The sequence below is a fragment of the Clarias gariepinus genome, chromosome 22, assembly GCF_024256425.1.
Source record: "Clarias gariepinus isolate MV-2021 ecotype Netherlands chromosome 22, CGAR_prim_01v2, whole genome shotgun sequence".
Taxonomy (NCBI): Eukaryota; Metazoa; Chordata; class Actinopteri; order Siluriformes; family Clariidae; genus Clarias; species Clarias gariepinus.
The window spans coordinates 25,974,982-25,990,334 of NC_071121.1; the positions used below are offsets into that span (position 1 = coordinate 25,974,982).

A 15,353-nucleotide genomic window follows, 5' to 3' on the forward strand; every position below is an offset into this window, starting at 1 on the left:
ACAGTTTGACAGCAAAATGAGATAAAAGCCATTTTGTTTTGGCACAAAAGCATGTCTATAATAAAACATGTGATTTGAAATCACTATATAATCTTATTCTAGAAGCTGTTAAGACATATTCTAGCAGGCCAATTGCAAAGGCTGTGTCGTACAAAGCAGTGGCAGCTACAGTCAGTGAAATACGTGTCGAAGCCAAGACAAAGGACATTCACCATCTTTTACTGTCACCGCAGTACACGTCACTTAACGCTCAACAATACGACCTGTGAGAAAAGACTTGGATTTGGACGTCGTGCTGGACCAAGCTGTACGGAAAATCTGAAAGTCTCTTTCTTACCTGCTCTTGGTCATGTCACCAGCTCTGGTGTGGTGCATTTGGGAGGCATAGATAGTCTCATTGTAATACTTTTTTTTTTTGAACAATTTTGTATACAAGTTCTGCTTCGTGTTTACTCGTTGCATGGCTGCTACATCTGCTACAATAAACTGCTAATCAAATACTGTATAACGACTTGCAGGTTTCTTAGCGACACGACAGGCTGTGTGTTTTTATTATTTTATAAATCTGTAGCGAGAGAAGTGTTCTTTCTATGATTTGTACATCAAACTCTACAGTTCAGTCACTTTTTTTGTACCACATGGAAGAAAAATAAATATTTTGATGTCGTTTTTGCCTCAGCTGCTCCTGTTCCATGTTTCAGCTCGCTCTCTGGCTTTTATATCAGCTCGTTAAACGTTTTAATGCTTCATTATTTGAGGGGAAACAGAAGGAATGTTCATATAATCGGTCGCCGCATGTGTCGTGGCACCAGCGTGGCAGTCTTAGCGATAACCGGGACTCAGATGCAATGGGGGAATTAAACATTTTAACTAAACAAAAAAATTTTATGTGAGATTTTTTTTTCCAAATTCAAAATTCAAATTCAAATTCAAATTTTATTTGTCACATACACAAACATACACAGTACGAAATGTAGTGAAATGTATTATACGACTGCCATTGACTCTAAAAGAGAGTTAAATTTTACAAATAAGAAATAAATATGAATAAAAGAAATACGATAGAAATTAAATTACAAAATTAAATTAAACTAGGAAAAATAGAACTAAAAATAAAAATAGAAATTTGTATGTAAGTTTCATGCATAGGGATTAATTTCTCATAAAACGATAAGAGGGGCAGTGGTAGCTCAGGGGGTTAAGGAACTGCATTATTGATTGGAGGGTCGGCAGTTTGAGCCCCAGCTCCCCCATGTTGCTGCTGTTGGGCCCTTGAGTGAGGCCCTTAACCCTATCCTTTTTCAGAGGCACTATATCATGGTTCACCCTGTGCTTCGGTCCCAGCTACAGTATGTTGGGATATATGAAGAAAGTGCAGTTTCACTTAAAGTGCAGTAACGTATATGTGACCAAAGAAAAAGCGTACACGTTTAATCCATTCTTAAGACGAAATTTCATGTTGTGAAACGCATTTTCCCATGGAAAATAATGTAAATACAGATAATCCGTCTAAGCGACCCAAAAATATTACTAACATTACCAATTTCCAACGCTATAATCATATTATTGCATATAAAAACAATCAAAACGTTTAGAAAAGACATGTAAATGAAGTAGAATATGAAATAAATAGACATTAAAATGTACTTAATTTATGATTACTCCTGGCATGAAACTGAATGTGTCTACTGTTTCTTCTTGTTACTGTGCTTGATAACATTCTCGGGAATCTATGGTCTTTAAATCTTGCAATAAAAAAAAGGCTCCAGACGATGTACACGCAACTTAGCCCAAATTCAGTGCGTCTGGGTTCGTCAAGGCAAATTTAGTGCAAAATCTCAGTTCTATAGACACCTTCACGTAATTCATGTAGAAATTAAAATAGCTTAAAGTAAGGTTTTTCAGGTTTTGATTAGTGGGATTTTGCACAGTCATCGCCTGAAACCTGCTCTTCAGATGGTGTCTGCTGTTTTTCCTCTCCTTCCCCAGTGCAGGAGTGTAAAACCACTCCATAAATCCCAGTTTATGGGTCTGTGGGCTGATAGGGGCTCATTAGAGCTGTTGAAGGTGTAAGGCCACAGTTTACAGGTAGCTTTAATGACTACCTCTGTCTAACTAACTGATTATTGAGTCGAGCTGGATCTGGATCTGGAGCATCGTCTGGTCTGTTCGTCATTTGGCGATATATGAAATAAAATAAATATATAATAAAAATGTTAACATGATCCAAATGAACGGATTGATAAACAGATCGTGATGCCCAGAACATACATAGTGTAGTGCTGAATTCTTGAATTTGATCAGTCAGAGGGTAGATGTTGATTAGTTTTCTAAAGCAGCAGCTCTGACGGTAGTGCAGCTAGAAATCACAGGTTAATATCAAAACGCTCAATCTACAGTAGTCTGTTTTAGTTTCTATACTAGGAGGAAAATGTTTCTAATTATGGAAGGAGTCTCCAGAACAAAGGCATTTGTGTGTTTTGTGATTTCTCAGTATGAAGGTCATCGTTAGGCTGAAGAAGAAGAAACATAGATCTATCATAGAGAGAGCAAAATTTTATGCGTTTGACAAGTCAACCGTTTGGCAGGTTCCTAAAAAGAAAATTGCACTAGCGAGATGAGATGAGCAACACTATGAAATAAATATCACAGAAGATCACTAAAGTGGATGATCGCAGAACTCTTTCCTTGGTGAGGAAAGACCCCTTCAGAACATCTGGCCTTGTCAGAAGAGGTAAGAGAACCATCGTCAAAGTCTGCAATCAAGAGACGTGAATGTAAAGAAGATCATGAACCATACTCAGGAACAAAACAGTCAGATGAGACTTGGCTAAAAAGGAAAAATAAACAAGAGTACAAACGTAAGTTGTACCAGAATGATTGGAAGAGAAGAAGGAACGGAAAGGCCTCCTGTACCATATCATCTGTTAAACATGGACCTGGGCTGCGCTGGTAGAAGTAGAAGTGTATAGAGCTCAAAATTCTGTACAAAATTCTTTTCAGTACGGATTATCAGGATGTTTTTATGGATCCGAAACATACCACAAAAGCGACCCAAGGCAAACAAATCAAATGCTCAGCATTTGGTGATTGTATCATTGTGTTGTAGTTCTCAGGTTCTAACCATACACAGTAAGGAAAGTGAAGAGTCCTGAACAGAAGAGCACACTATGAAAATGCCTTCGAAAGAGGACGAGTAGGTGTCGGCTCTTTTCTTTAGAAACGGTTGGAGTTACATTCCCTGTGTCAGCCAAAATTTTTAGCTGTGGATCTGCTGAGACGGGAAAAAAAAGACAGCTGTACGCTACGCTGCTATGGTTCACAGACGATAAGCAAAGCGTTTGTCACACACCAGGCTCGTGCCAATCAGCGAGGCTTTTCAGTTTCTTCACCGTTGCAAAAAGGTGTTGCTGAAAAGCTTCGGCATCGGATAGCCGCTCACACGTCAGATCTGTTATGTTTGGCAAAAGGATTCGAACACGGGCCTCTGGAATTCCAGCAGGTAGAGCTTTGATACCTGCGATATTATGTTACTTTTTGCGTCTGGGCTTATCTCGGGCTCATGAAAAATATGCAGAGTGCACGGTCATGATCGTTACACAGACCCAGCGTTCCTGCACTGACGGAGTTGATGACAGCCATCACTTTATTGCCTGCAGTAAAGTTGAGTGTGTGTGACTGCAGGGTCTCTTCAAAGAAACAGAGAAGAAAATGCATTTAAAAAACATTAAACAAGACTCTAATATTCTGTTCTTTTTGTTTGCTACAAATACACTACATTACCGTCCATCAGTGCAATTCTTTGTTTTTATCACAAATAGTAGGACCTTAAAGAAAATTTGTTTAGTGGATTGTTTCTCACTGTTTTTACAATGAAATACTTCTAAGAGCGCATTAGACGTATTTAATTGTAAATGCTTATTCGTGGGTAGATATGTCACCATGTGGAACACATTGCATTAAGTGGTGTAGTGGCGTAGTGGTTAACACAGTGGCCTCATTCCTTCAGGGTCAAGGGTTCGATTCCAGCCTTGGATTTGGGTTCGTGGAGTTTGCATGTTTTCCCTGTGCTGTGTGCGTTTCCTCCTGGTTTCTTCTCAGTTCCAAAGACATTCAAATTAGGGTTATTCACTTTCCCAAGTTCACCGTAGTTAGTAAATGAGTGTGTGCCTGTGTGCCTTGCAATGGATTGGCTTCCTGTCCAGGGTGTACCCCGTGTCATGTCTAATTTTTACACCAGGGTAGTTAGCAAGCTAAACTGTTTTTTATTATGCTAGAAGAATACTCTTGGATAGAAAGCTTAGTAAAGAGTAAAGCTCTTTATATTTCCATACATTGTCCGTACCACTTTTCGTGTGTAGGGTCACAGAAGCCCTGAAGTTCATCCTAGGAATATTAGGGCAGAAAACAGGCTACACTCTGGATGGGATGCCAACCCACTGCAGGGCACAGGTACTCCCATGCTCCTACACCCAGTCGTACACTACGGCCGAATTGGAATCACTGATCAGCCTCCATGTGGAAAAATAGAAGGTGAATACCCAGAGGAAACCCACCAAGCACAGGGACAATCCCCAGCCAGACTCGATTCCCGTCTCTGTGTGCATGGAGTTTGCATGTTCTTCCCAAGCTTGGTGGGTTTCCTCTGGGTACTCTGGTTTCCTCCCACAGTCCAAAACATATGCAGGTTGGGCTAATTGGCGTTCCCAAATTGCCCGTAGTGTGTGAATAAAAGTGTGAGTGTGTGCATGTGTGTGCCCTGTGATGGATTGGCACCCTGTCCAGGATGTAACCCTAAGTCTCCTGCGATAGGCTCCAGGTCCCCGCGACCCTGAATACAGAATAAAGCGGTATAAATGATGAGTGAGTAAGCAAACCCTAAACCAAAGAGATTTAAGGCAGCAGTCCTAACCACTAAGCAAGCTATTTTTTTTATTATGAAATGATCCCATGTAAACAGGATAAAGCGATTATCAAGGTTGGAAATACTCACATCAAATCTAATTAAATGTCTCGATTTATAATCGTGTTTGGCAATTTTTTCTTAAACCTTTTCAAGTAACCACATGGTTACCGTATGTTAAAAATAAAAAGTCTAGTTAGTGCTATGTCGGACACTTCTATACTCACTTCCATTACCCTTTTCCATTCTCACTCTAGCTCTCATTTCTGACTTTCTTTCAGCTTCTCTTCCTTCACCTCTGTTTTCAATCAATTAAGGCCGAGTCTCAGGAGTCCCTACAATAACTACCGGAACATTCAAACCAGGAAGAATCTGGCGGTATTTTTTTTTTCTTAAAAGGCGACCACAGAGTGCGTGCTACACCGCGGTACAGAACATAAAAAAGAGCCATCGCATCAGCACTTTATCCCTTTATGACTCTTCAGAGAGTCTCCAACCTGAGCCAGGCCTGATGAATGGGTCTGCAGGAAGGAGGGTGACCCCTGGAAGGGTGAGGATCTGGGTTAGGTGGTTTAGAAAGCAATTTGACGCAGAGCCCATCAAACTGGATGTTTTCAATTTTTTTGCAAGATGGAACGAATAAGAGTATGTGGATTTTTAAGTCCTGTTTTTTCCACAAGCTCGGCTTTTTACTTGTTATTAAGAAAACCGCATCCATGCTCTTGTTTAATACGGCAAAATTTACCGAAGATGTTTTAACTTAATACAGTTACAAATATATGGTACATGTTTAAGACGTGAAGTGTGCATCGGGACTGGGGATGCAAGAAAAGTGGCGGGATTTTACTTCACTGTGAAGTTAAATAGCACCTCCACGTTTTCACTTACCTTATAGTAGGTACTGTACAGTATATTCAGTATTACTGTATCTTCACTTCATCCTGATATTAATAGGCCAAAATAATGCAGCTTGATCCTAGTAATTCAATAATAAACGCCCTTAGTGTTAATAGATCCAGCCTTTAGATCTAACACTGGAGACTCATTCCATGGATGTTCAATAACTATTAGCATCATATGGATGGCTTTAAGTACAAACTTTTTAATCATTTATTGTTAGATGTGTTTGTTTATATAGAGTGCCTGCTATAGTAATCTGGATAAATTCATAAAAAAATACAGAAACAACAGATTTAAAATGTGCACTGCCGTCTAGACCATCTGGGAATTGCACACTGCAGCGGCGCACATTTCGATTAACAACATTACAAAGACCAATGCTAAACAGAATTTCTTTTTTTTTTTTTTTACTTTTGAAATTCTGATTAAACTTAATGAAAACCCCAGATGCTCTGCAGTTTGATACTGAACCTTGATCTGCATCTCCAGAAACATATTCCAGCTTCACGCCTCAATGCTGAGCAACTCAAGCAAGCTCGGCTAGTTTCCCATGCTGTGGACACGTGCTATTGACACAAATGCACCATGGGATCTGGAGTCAGCCGGGTGCCACGGTTCTCCTTTTACTGTCCAAACACGGCCGAGCGGGAGTGTGCACCGGGGTCAGTCGAAGAAAAGCACGATTTGACGTTCCCCCCTCATGGCGCTCTCCACTGGTGATTTTTCCCACTGCACCAGAGCGAAAGTGCCTGCCTCGATTTATAAGCTGTTCCCGTATCCTGACATGCTAATGGCTAGGAAACAAAGGCAATTTTGGTCTGTTAATGCTGCAACGAAACGTTAAACGGCATAGTAAAAGGTTCCAGTTTATAAAGCTGTGCAGAATCAGTTCCTCTAGGCATGTCGGAGTAGGGTGTAGGTTCATGGAAATAATGAACTTGTTAAAGAAAGATGATTTTTTTTTTATCCTTAATTTCCTTTCAGTATTTTTAGTCACATTGCAGAGTGCACGGATCTATTGACTACTACTGTAGATGTGCCGCGACTTCGTTCATTTAATTACACACTCATACTGTAAGTGCGTATTAAAAAAAATGCACAGCTCCATCTGTTGAATTTTGAGAAGAACCTGAAACGCCTGATCCTTGAAACTCAAAATCGGCAAATTGTGAGAGAGACTCATCTGTCTGTGAGGACTGTACACACAATCACCGACACATCCCACATACTGTACAGTCCTGACCTCCTGAAAAGCAATTTCCCTCTGCTTGGTCCCTTACTGGAGTTCCTAGAAGGCCAGCGTTTTAAATGTGATGCAGGCAGTATAATCATCGCCAGCATACTGAGAAAACTGTGATGGTATCCAAGCACTAATCAAAAGCTGTGATATGTACATTAGTGTAGCATGAAATTATAACGGAAAACTAGAAGGGTAAATTTTCTAAAGAAGATGTGAGTGGTGCTTGCCGTTGCAAAACTTGGGCCTTTTATAATGAGTCTACGGGATCAGTTGCTAAGGTGCTTTAAAGTAGTTGCTAGGGCGTGGCAGTCTACAAGATTTTTTGGGCGGTAAATTGCACGTTTTGACACCTTTTTCATGGGTTTACGACAATTGGTACAGGACAAGTCACGTGTTTGACTTGAACGCCCCTCGCACATACAACCTTCATGTTGAGAAAGAATTACAACACTTGGGTGAATTTAGAGAGTATGATTTATTTTCTGACTGATGAAACATAGTTATGTTTATTTTTTCCACAGTGCGTATAAATGGGACAAAAGACGGCCCTAGTTGTATGGACAGAAACCACGGCTGTGCTCATATCTGCAGGGAAACTCCAAAAGGAGGCATCGCCTGTGAGTGCAGACCAGGCTTCCAGCTCACCAAGAACAACCGCGACTGCAAATGTGAGTAAAACTTCCTACTGCCCTGGAAGACTTCTTCAATGCCACACTTGCAACATTCATTGGTTTAGCCTAGAATAAGTGACAGTGAGAATAAGTGAATAATAAAATCAGCGTTTTTGAAATGGACTGCAAGATTCCCAAAGATTTCCAAACATCCCTGCTCGTCTTAAACTCACCCATGATGTACTGTATTGTTGGTAATCTTTGGAAACACTGTAGTATACCTCTGGGGTAAAAACTTTTGGAGTTCATGCTGTCAGTCCTGTCTGGGTCTGCTAGATGGACTAGCTGGAGAACACTAACGCAGAAGTGTTATTCTACTCTCTGAAAAAGCCCGTAGAGGAAAGGCGGAACAGTAGAAAGGCAAGTGTAGACAAAGCTGTGGTGTGTTCTGTGTGTGTGTGTGAGTGTGTGTTTGGAGACAGGACCCTGCTCTCCTTCTGTCATCAGCTGCCTGCTCCAGTCGAAACACTTCTCAGTCTCACACTCACAGTAGACACACTAGAAAAAATGTTCCATAGAGACTTTTTACAGTAATACTCCAGTACGTGTTAGCCATAAGGGAGCATTCGACTCCCGAACGCTTTAGGCAAATAGACTGCAAAGAATGCCTAAAAATCTATTAATATGGTGAAGTTTATTAGGATTATTTGTCGAGTCTATGTATATTTTTCTATAGATAAAAAAACTAGATAGATGCCCACTTTGACTTTCTAGTCATTTTGTCCGTAGTTTTAAGACAACCCGAGAGCCGCTGTTGCCACCCTGAGCAGAGCACCTGAACTATTTAGACCTGGAACGTTACGTGACTTAAACTTCTTTATATAAATGTTTTAGCCGCATTAATAAACGTCAGTCGAAGGACTAGCATGGTATACAGTGGCACGGTCCTCCATGGCTGAACTTGTCGGCTGTTGGCTTATGTTGGGTATAAATTCTAATAGTTTGTGTTTGTTCTGGTTTTTAATTTTTGTGTGTGTGTGTGTGTGTGTGTGTGTGTGTGTGTATGGTTCGCTCAGTGACCTGTAACTACGGTAATGGTGGCTGTCAGCACATCTGTGAGGAGACAGACCATGGGCCGCGCTGTTCTTGCCACATGAAGTTCGCCCTGCACTCTGATGGCAAGACATGTGTAGGTAAGTCATGGCTGTCTTCTTAGTTTTGATCAATCTATCCAGGTAATACCTGGTTCTGTCCACCCCCTGATTTTTTGCCCTTTTTTGATTTTTTTCCTGGTTTTGCTCATCTACACCACTTTGACCAACCCAGCAGACCCCCCCTCCCCCAATCCCCCATCCCCCCACTGACACATACACACTATTTCACCTGGTCGGTTAATCCCAAAACTCTAGACATAAATCTGCTCCGTGCCCTCAACTAGACAGAAAGGTCCTACAGCACATCCATCCATCCCCCTGATCCCCTGACCCTATCTAGCCTCGTCGGACACCTAACGTTAAGTTCTGTTTTCTGCCTCCGTTCTGTTTCAACCCTGACTGTCCTCATGTCTCCACCCACTAATTTTCCTTTCCCTTTTTCTTTAAGACAAAATGGATTTCCAAAACCTCAGTTTTCTACCCCAACCCTCACTTTTAACTGTCCAGGTCAAATCTAGTCTTTCCTCTCCATTTATTAGTTCAGGGTTAGCTCAGTTGCTTGAGGCATTGGACTACGGTTCAGAAGGTTCCAATTTCAAACCTCATAACCACCGAGTTGTCTCTGTTGGGTCCCTGAGCAAGGCTCCTAAGCCTCAACTTCTCAGAAGTTTAATGAGATAAAATTTTAAGTCACTCAGGATAAGGGCGTCTGCCAAGTGCCGTAAAATAGTTGCCTCAAGTAGTTATGGCCTGTCCTCATGTCCTGTCCTCATTTCCCCTGACCATAGTAGGGCAAGTACGTAAGTCTACTCTTGCCCCTCATCCTTATTGTACTTGGCCAGGTGATACCCTTCTTCATGACTTTACCCTTCTTTACCTGTTTCTTTTCCTACCCTTCAAGCTTACTGTACCAGGCTACCTCTCAGTACGGGCAGTTCCTCAGTTCTGTTTTCATACAGTTTGATCTGGATAGACTTTTAAGCATTTCTTTTCACTGGTCAGTTAGGTTTATTTATAAATGACTGAATTTTACGCCCTTTCTACAAAGCAAAAAGAAGATTGGTTGATTGGTTTGCTTCTTTTCTCGCGTCGCCTGAAACTTCACCTTAGCTCAGCAACTTGTTAGCTGATGATTATTCTATTCCTATTCTTTTTTGAAATCGGCAATTAGTTTTCGATTTGTATATAGTAGCAACGATTTGCATCTTAACATTGATGCAAGCTTACCTCACATGAATTAGCCATTCTGTAAATGGCGCTTTACCGCTGGACAACCGCAGATTAAACCTAATGCTGTGGTAAGTATGTATAAAAGCCTCTATTCAGTCAAACTTGTTTTGCCAGTCCTCAAGTCTAATGTTTATATGAAGTGTCTAAGTGTGTGCCGATGTGCTCTGTAGCTGTTTCTAATTACCATATTAACAGAAAAATCTCATCTCAAACCAACATTGGCGTACATGAACGACCCTGTGACTGGGTTCAGTCTGTCCCTTAGAGTCCTCGGGTACCTGATGAGCGATGGGGTGTTCTGCAAAGCCGCTTTAAGTGTTCCACAATGTGCTCATTGTCCTATTGTAACGCTCCATTTCGATCCATACCATTCCAGTTACCATTAGTCCAGTCGCAAAAAATTATTTATTGGATTCCAGGGAGCCATAAAATGAAAGCTGACTACACAATCACTTATTCACTAGATTTGAGTAATATGTACATGATGGTATTTCAGACATATGCTCAGAATCTCAGCCAGTGCAGGAGCTATGCCTCTGCTTGCTCTAAACCAGCATGAGGCTTTTCTGCTGGAGCTTGCTTGTTTGATTTGCTTCCTCCTTACTTTTCATTGCCTTTCTCCCTTTTATTCCTGATGCTGGTAAATGTGTAATGATAGGAGACAGGGTTTTAAAAACAAAATCACTGCTCGGTGATGGGTTTATAAAACTTAACATGGGATTTGGATTCATTGGTTTTTCAAGCATGGTTTGTTGTTTATCCAAATATGTATGGTAGAATTTTTGAAGGAGCCACATCTTCCTTATCCAGCTACAGCAGTCCCATGTGCATCGTAACCGATCTCTGATTGGCAAGTTTAATATGAAAGCAGAAAAACAACACGCACACTCGCCTTGATTGAACAGCGGTTTGGCTGTCCTCTTTCTTTTCCCTTTTCTCTGTTTCTGAATAGATTTAGCCAGACACCCTGCAATTAGCCCCCGGTCTCGTTCCCCACAAACGAGACAACACCGAGGGCAGAAGGGTCACTCGAGCTCCACAGGAATCCATGAGCCCGAAAAACAGAAACAAAACAAGCCGGACTCGATGATAATAATGAGATTCCACGCTAAGCCTTGTCATGACAGCGAGCCAGCGTCAGAAGAGGAAAGACACACGGAAGAATGTTTTTCAAAGATCTGTTTTTTAAAAACCTCTTTCGTGTTTTGTGAATGTAACCTCAAGATTCCAAACCCTAAATCTGTTTTTTTTTTTTTTTTCTTGCTGGTCAGCTGTTGGCGGGTTTGGACAGAGCCAGCCAGTATTTCTGTCAGTCAGCTTGTATTTCTGTCGTTTTTCGTTCACCAGACATTTCAGTGAGTCCATCCGACTGTCCGCAATTCAGTCTCTCGATACGGCGTTTCCACATCGCGGTCACTAATTTTATTTGTTCGGCATATATCCGAGTTAGTCAGTCAGACGAGCAGTGTTTCTGTTGGCTTAGAAGTGTCTAAGCTTGATGGATTTGTAATGAGACCACATCCTAAACCTATCTTAGTTCATAAAATCAGTATGAAATTCAGATTACTTCTTGAAACAGAAGCTTTCGTATCTCTTTTCCACCAGACAGTGCGGTGTGCCTCAGTACAATTGCTAAAACCTACCCAGAGCCACGAATCCCCTGGTCGAGTTCTCTGGAGATCTCTGTGGGGCATCATATTCCGTGCAAGACTAGTGTTAACAGCTTGAGGAGCAAGGTAGGGGCTTCGATATCGAATGCAGTTTCTTCATCATGACGCAGACAACCGGTCCAAAGTACCATAAAGGTTTTCCTTTAGATTCAGCGAAAAAATTTTCACCTTCACGACAAACATGAGTCATTCTCGGGGTGGTGCAACTAAAAAGCTTTGCACTCGAACAAGGAGATTAAAAGTTCGAATCCCAATCATTTTGAGTCCAAGAGAGCATAATTGACCAGGTAAGACTGACTAGGGTATGTGTCTTTCTCTTTTTGTCTATGAAAGCCATCTGTGAGGTCATATATGAAGTAGAGAAGCCATTATTGATTTCCTCAGAGTGTTTTTTACGAGTCTCGGAAAAAAAGCCATAACCCTTCTCAGTCTGTAATCAGGGTCAGCTAGTGGGTTAGTTTAGAAAGAAAATGGATCAAAACTAGGGTAACTATTTTAAGCTTCACTCATATGCCTAATTCGTACTCGGTACCTTTGGTTTCAAGAGGAGATCTTTATAAGCATTATTTAGATAGCTTGAAACATAACAGTTTTGAGGTACACAACTCCAACATTTAATATAAAAAGGTAAAAATAACCCTAACCCTAGGAATTTAAGAAATACGGCAACCGAATTCAGACCACTGATTGCGCAATGATTCGCTTTGCAGTATAAATTAGAACTAAATGCAGGCTCTCAGACTGTTTATCATGTTTGTGTTTGGCAGTGTGAACTTCTTTCATTCTTGATTCTTTGTCCTGTCTCTCCTTCTTTGTTTTTATCCTCTTATCCACCAGTCCTCGGTCTCAGCCTTGCTCGTTCTTTGCTTTCAGCCTACTGAAGCCTCCGCAGTTCTTGCGCAACACAGTTTCCAACAAATTTGTAACCTAAAAAAAAATAAAAAATTCTTAGAAACGAGTGTAAAAACATCACACATCTACACGATCACTCCCAACAACAGATCACGGTTTAATGTAGCGAGGCAGAATAGGAAAACAATTACAGCAGCGTGAAAACATTTTTCCCTCCGTGAGAGCAGACGAATGAGAAATCCTGCAGTCTTGTTTTCTCTGAAGACGTGCGATTTGCAATCGCGTTTCCATAAAACGGCGCTGCACTGACAATGCCATGAAGCACAGTAAAGTACAGTCTGGCTAGGACAGTGCCAGCAGAGTGGCCTACCGTACCAGTACTGGCCTGATCCGATGGAGGCAGTGCTGTAAACAATAAATCAGCCACATTTATTGATCGTGCAATGCATAGATTGATCTTTATTATTATTAGTATGATAATAAGTTGATATAACTGTCTGCTACGTGACTCAGGATGAAGTTCCATTGTTACTGTAAATCTGCCTGTCTCAGCGAAAAGCTGGCAGCTAAACGTCTGGGTGCCACCGTGCGTCTCGTCCCACTCTGATCACTGAACGCCAGCACAGATGACTCAGCCGAGCAAGAATGGGCGTGTTAACCACACTTTTTTTTTTCTTCTTTTTTTCTGTAAAGCACTTGATGGGAAGATATGCTGGAAAGCGCTGTTAGCCAGACACGAGATGTTTACCAGGCGATCGGTTCCCGATATGTTTCCTACATATTTCCGAGATTAGGAAATTCTCTCTTGTTTTGTTGGTTGGTCTGTAATCAATCTTGATCTTAAAGCTAAATTGTACTATGAAATAAAAATAGAATATTAGTCTTTATAATTGATCTGATCTTCAACAGCCTGTGTAACCAAATGATTTTTTTTTTCATTTTATTAACAATTACTAAATATTTTATAGACTAAAGAAAGAAAAAAAACAGCATTGCTAATACTGTAATAACAAATTAAAGCCACTCATTGCCTGCGATGGATAGACTCCTCATGCGACCCTGTGTACAGGATAAAGCAGGATAGACGGCGAGTGAATAAGTGAGCCACTCATTGCTAGTTTGTTTTATACCAGCACTCTTTTAATGCTAGCATTTAAACACGGTGATTAATTACATAATTTTTTCACAATCAAGATGTTGAAATGACATAATAATTTGCCATGCGGTGCTTCACCTTAGCCGGCTGCATTTCTTTCTTTCTTTTTTTCTTTTTTTGCCGCTAAGCACACTGTGTGAGGCCTGCTCTTGCTCTTGCTCGGAGGCTCTTGCTTTAAATGTCTCCTGCTAACTGCATGATTGCTCTCGTAAGTGCAGCTCTCACTAACACGCATCTGACTCGCGGCCGCCTGTAACTCATTTGCTCCCGACTGTGATGAGTGCAACCTCAAGGCCCTTTATGGCTGTCAATAGGGTGATGCTGTAATTTTCGCGCAGGTTAATCGGGTCAGGGATTCAGATCAGTAAAAAGCATCAGGTCGTTATCGTAAACAGTCTAAAACGAAGGTAATGAACTAAATGTCTTAATAATAAGGTGATAATTGGGATACGTCAAGCTACAGGTAGAAGAAACCAGCAGAGCAGTTTGGTTAGCCATGTTCACAATTATAAATGTCTCCTCTTCTCCACATTGGCATATGGGTGAAGGTTAAAGCACTAAATCCATGATTTTTTTTTTGTTTTTGTTTTTTTTTTACTTTTTTTTTCTTTACGACCTGTGTATGTCTGTGTGTGTGCAGAGGAAAGGAGTATCCAGCAGCAGCTACATCAGCCACAGCTGTTACCCAATGGTAAATATCTGTAAATCTGTCTCTTTAGTTCCGATCCTATTCGTTTCTACTCTTATTGGTGATGCTGGAACTCTGACTAACTGAGCGGCAGTGCTTATTAATTTTACTCGTTTAGAAGATGTTGAAAAAAACAACAACTCACAAATGGCTTTATTTACTGTGCAGTAAGTCCCCTACATACGAACATTCGAGTTACGAACTTTCAGAGATACAAACATTCATTTGCGCATGTTCAATAAGATCACATGTCCGGCGTACATTGTCACATGCATACGACGCACATCCCCGGATGTCTGGAAACAAGCATAAAAGCAGCAGATGAACTGCTAAGAAGCACCAAGCAATAACGATGCAGGCCGAATGATAATAACAGAGAGGTGAAAAGATGGCAGACCGCTTGTTCATTTAACATGAATCGTTCAAACATTGGCACGATTCTAAAGAACAACGACAAGATTATGAACATGTGAATTTTACACTGTGCATAGCCAATCGTGTTAGTATACTAGTGCTGAGTGTTTGTTGGACTTTTTTGAACGAGCTCTCAGAAAAGAACTGGTGCGTATGTTGGGGACTTACTGCACTTATACTTCTCGGCAGCCTATTCTGAAGTGACGTGACATGACAGTAGATAGTAGAATCTTTCCTTAGAGAAGTGTTCAAAAAAATGTCACGTGGCTCTTGTAAATAATTGATATTAAAAGAAGCTTGAACACCTTGCTTTTCAGGTTCTTTGAGGGTTTTATCACTTGTTGGGAAATCTGAAAAAATCGTCCCAGTGATACCGTATTTAGAGATGGAAAATATTTTCGGTTCTGAATCGAGATTTCTTTGTGTGACGATTCATGTATGGCCACATTGACTGCAGAATACATTTTTATTGTAAAATTTAAAAAAAAATGTTTTTACATTTATAATTAAGGTGCACCGGTCGACCAGCCAATGA

General features: G+C 40.8%; 1 protein-coding gene across 3 annotated transcripts in view; it reads left to right on the forward strand.

The window, feature by feature from the left end:
* scube3 (signal peptide, CUB domain, EGF-like 3) overlaps positions 1-15,353 on the forward strand; it is a 90,503-nt gene that overhangs the window by 42,539 nt on the left and 32,611 nt on the right. For 2 of the 3 annotated variants that reach the window (XM_053483155.1, XM_053483157.1), the window contains exons 5-7: positions 7,565-7,711; positions 8,731-8,847; positions 14,357-14,407. In XM_053483155.1, the coding sequence (XP_053339130.1) occupies positions 7,565-7,711; positions 8,731-8,847; positions 14,357-14,407 (315 nt within the window). The remainder of the gene's footprint in view (positions 1-7,564; positions 7,712-8,730; positions 8,848-14,356; positions 14,408-15,353) is intronic. The other variant, XM_053483156.1, reaches the window with a different exon arrangement.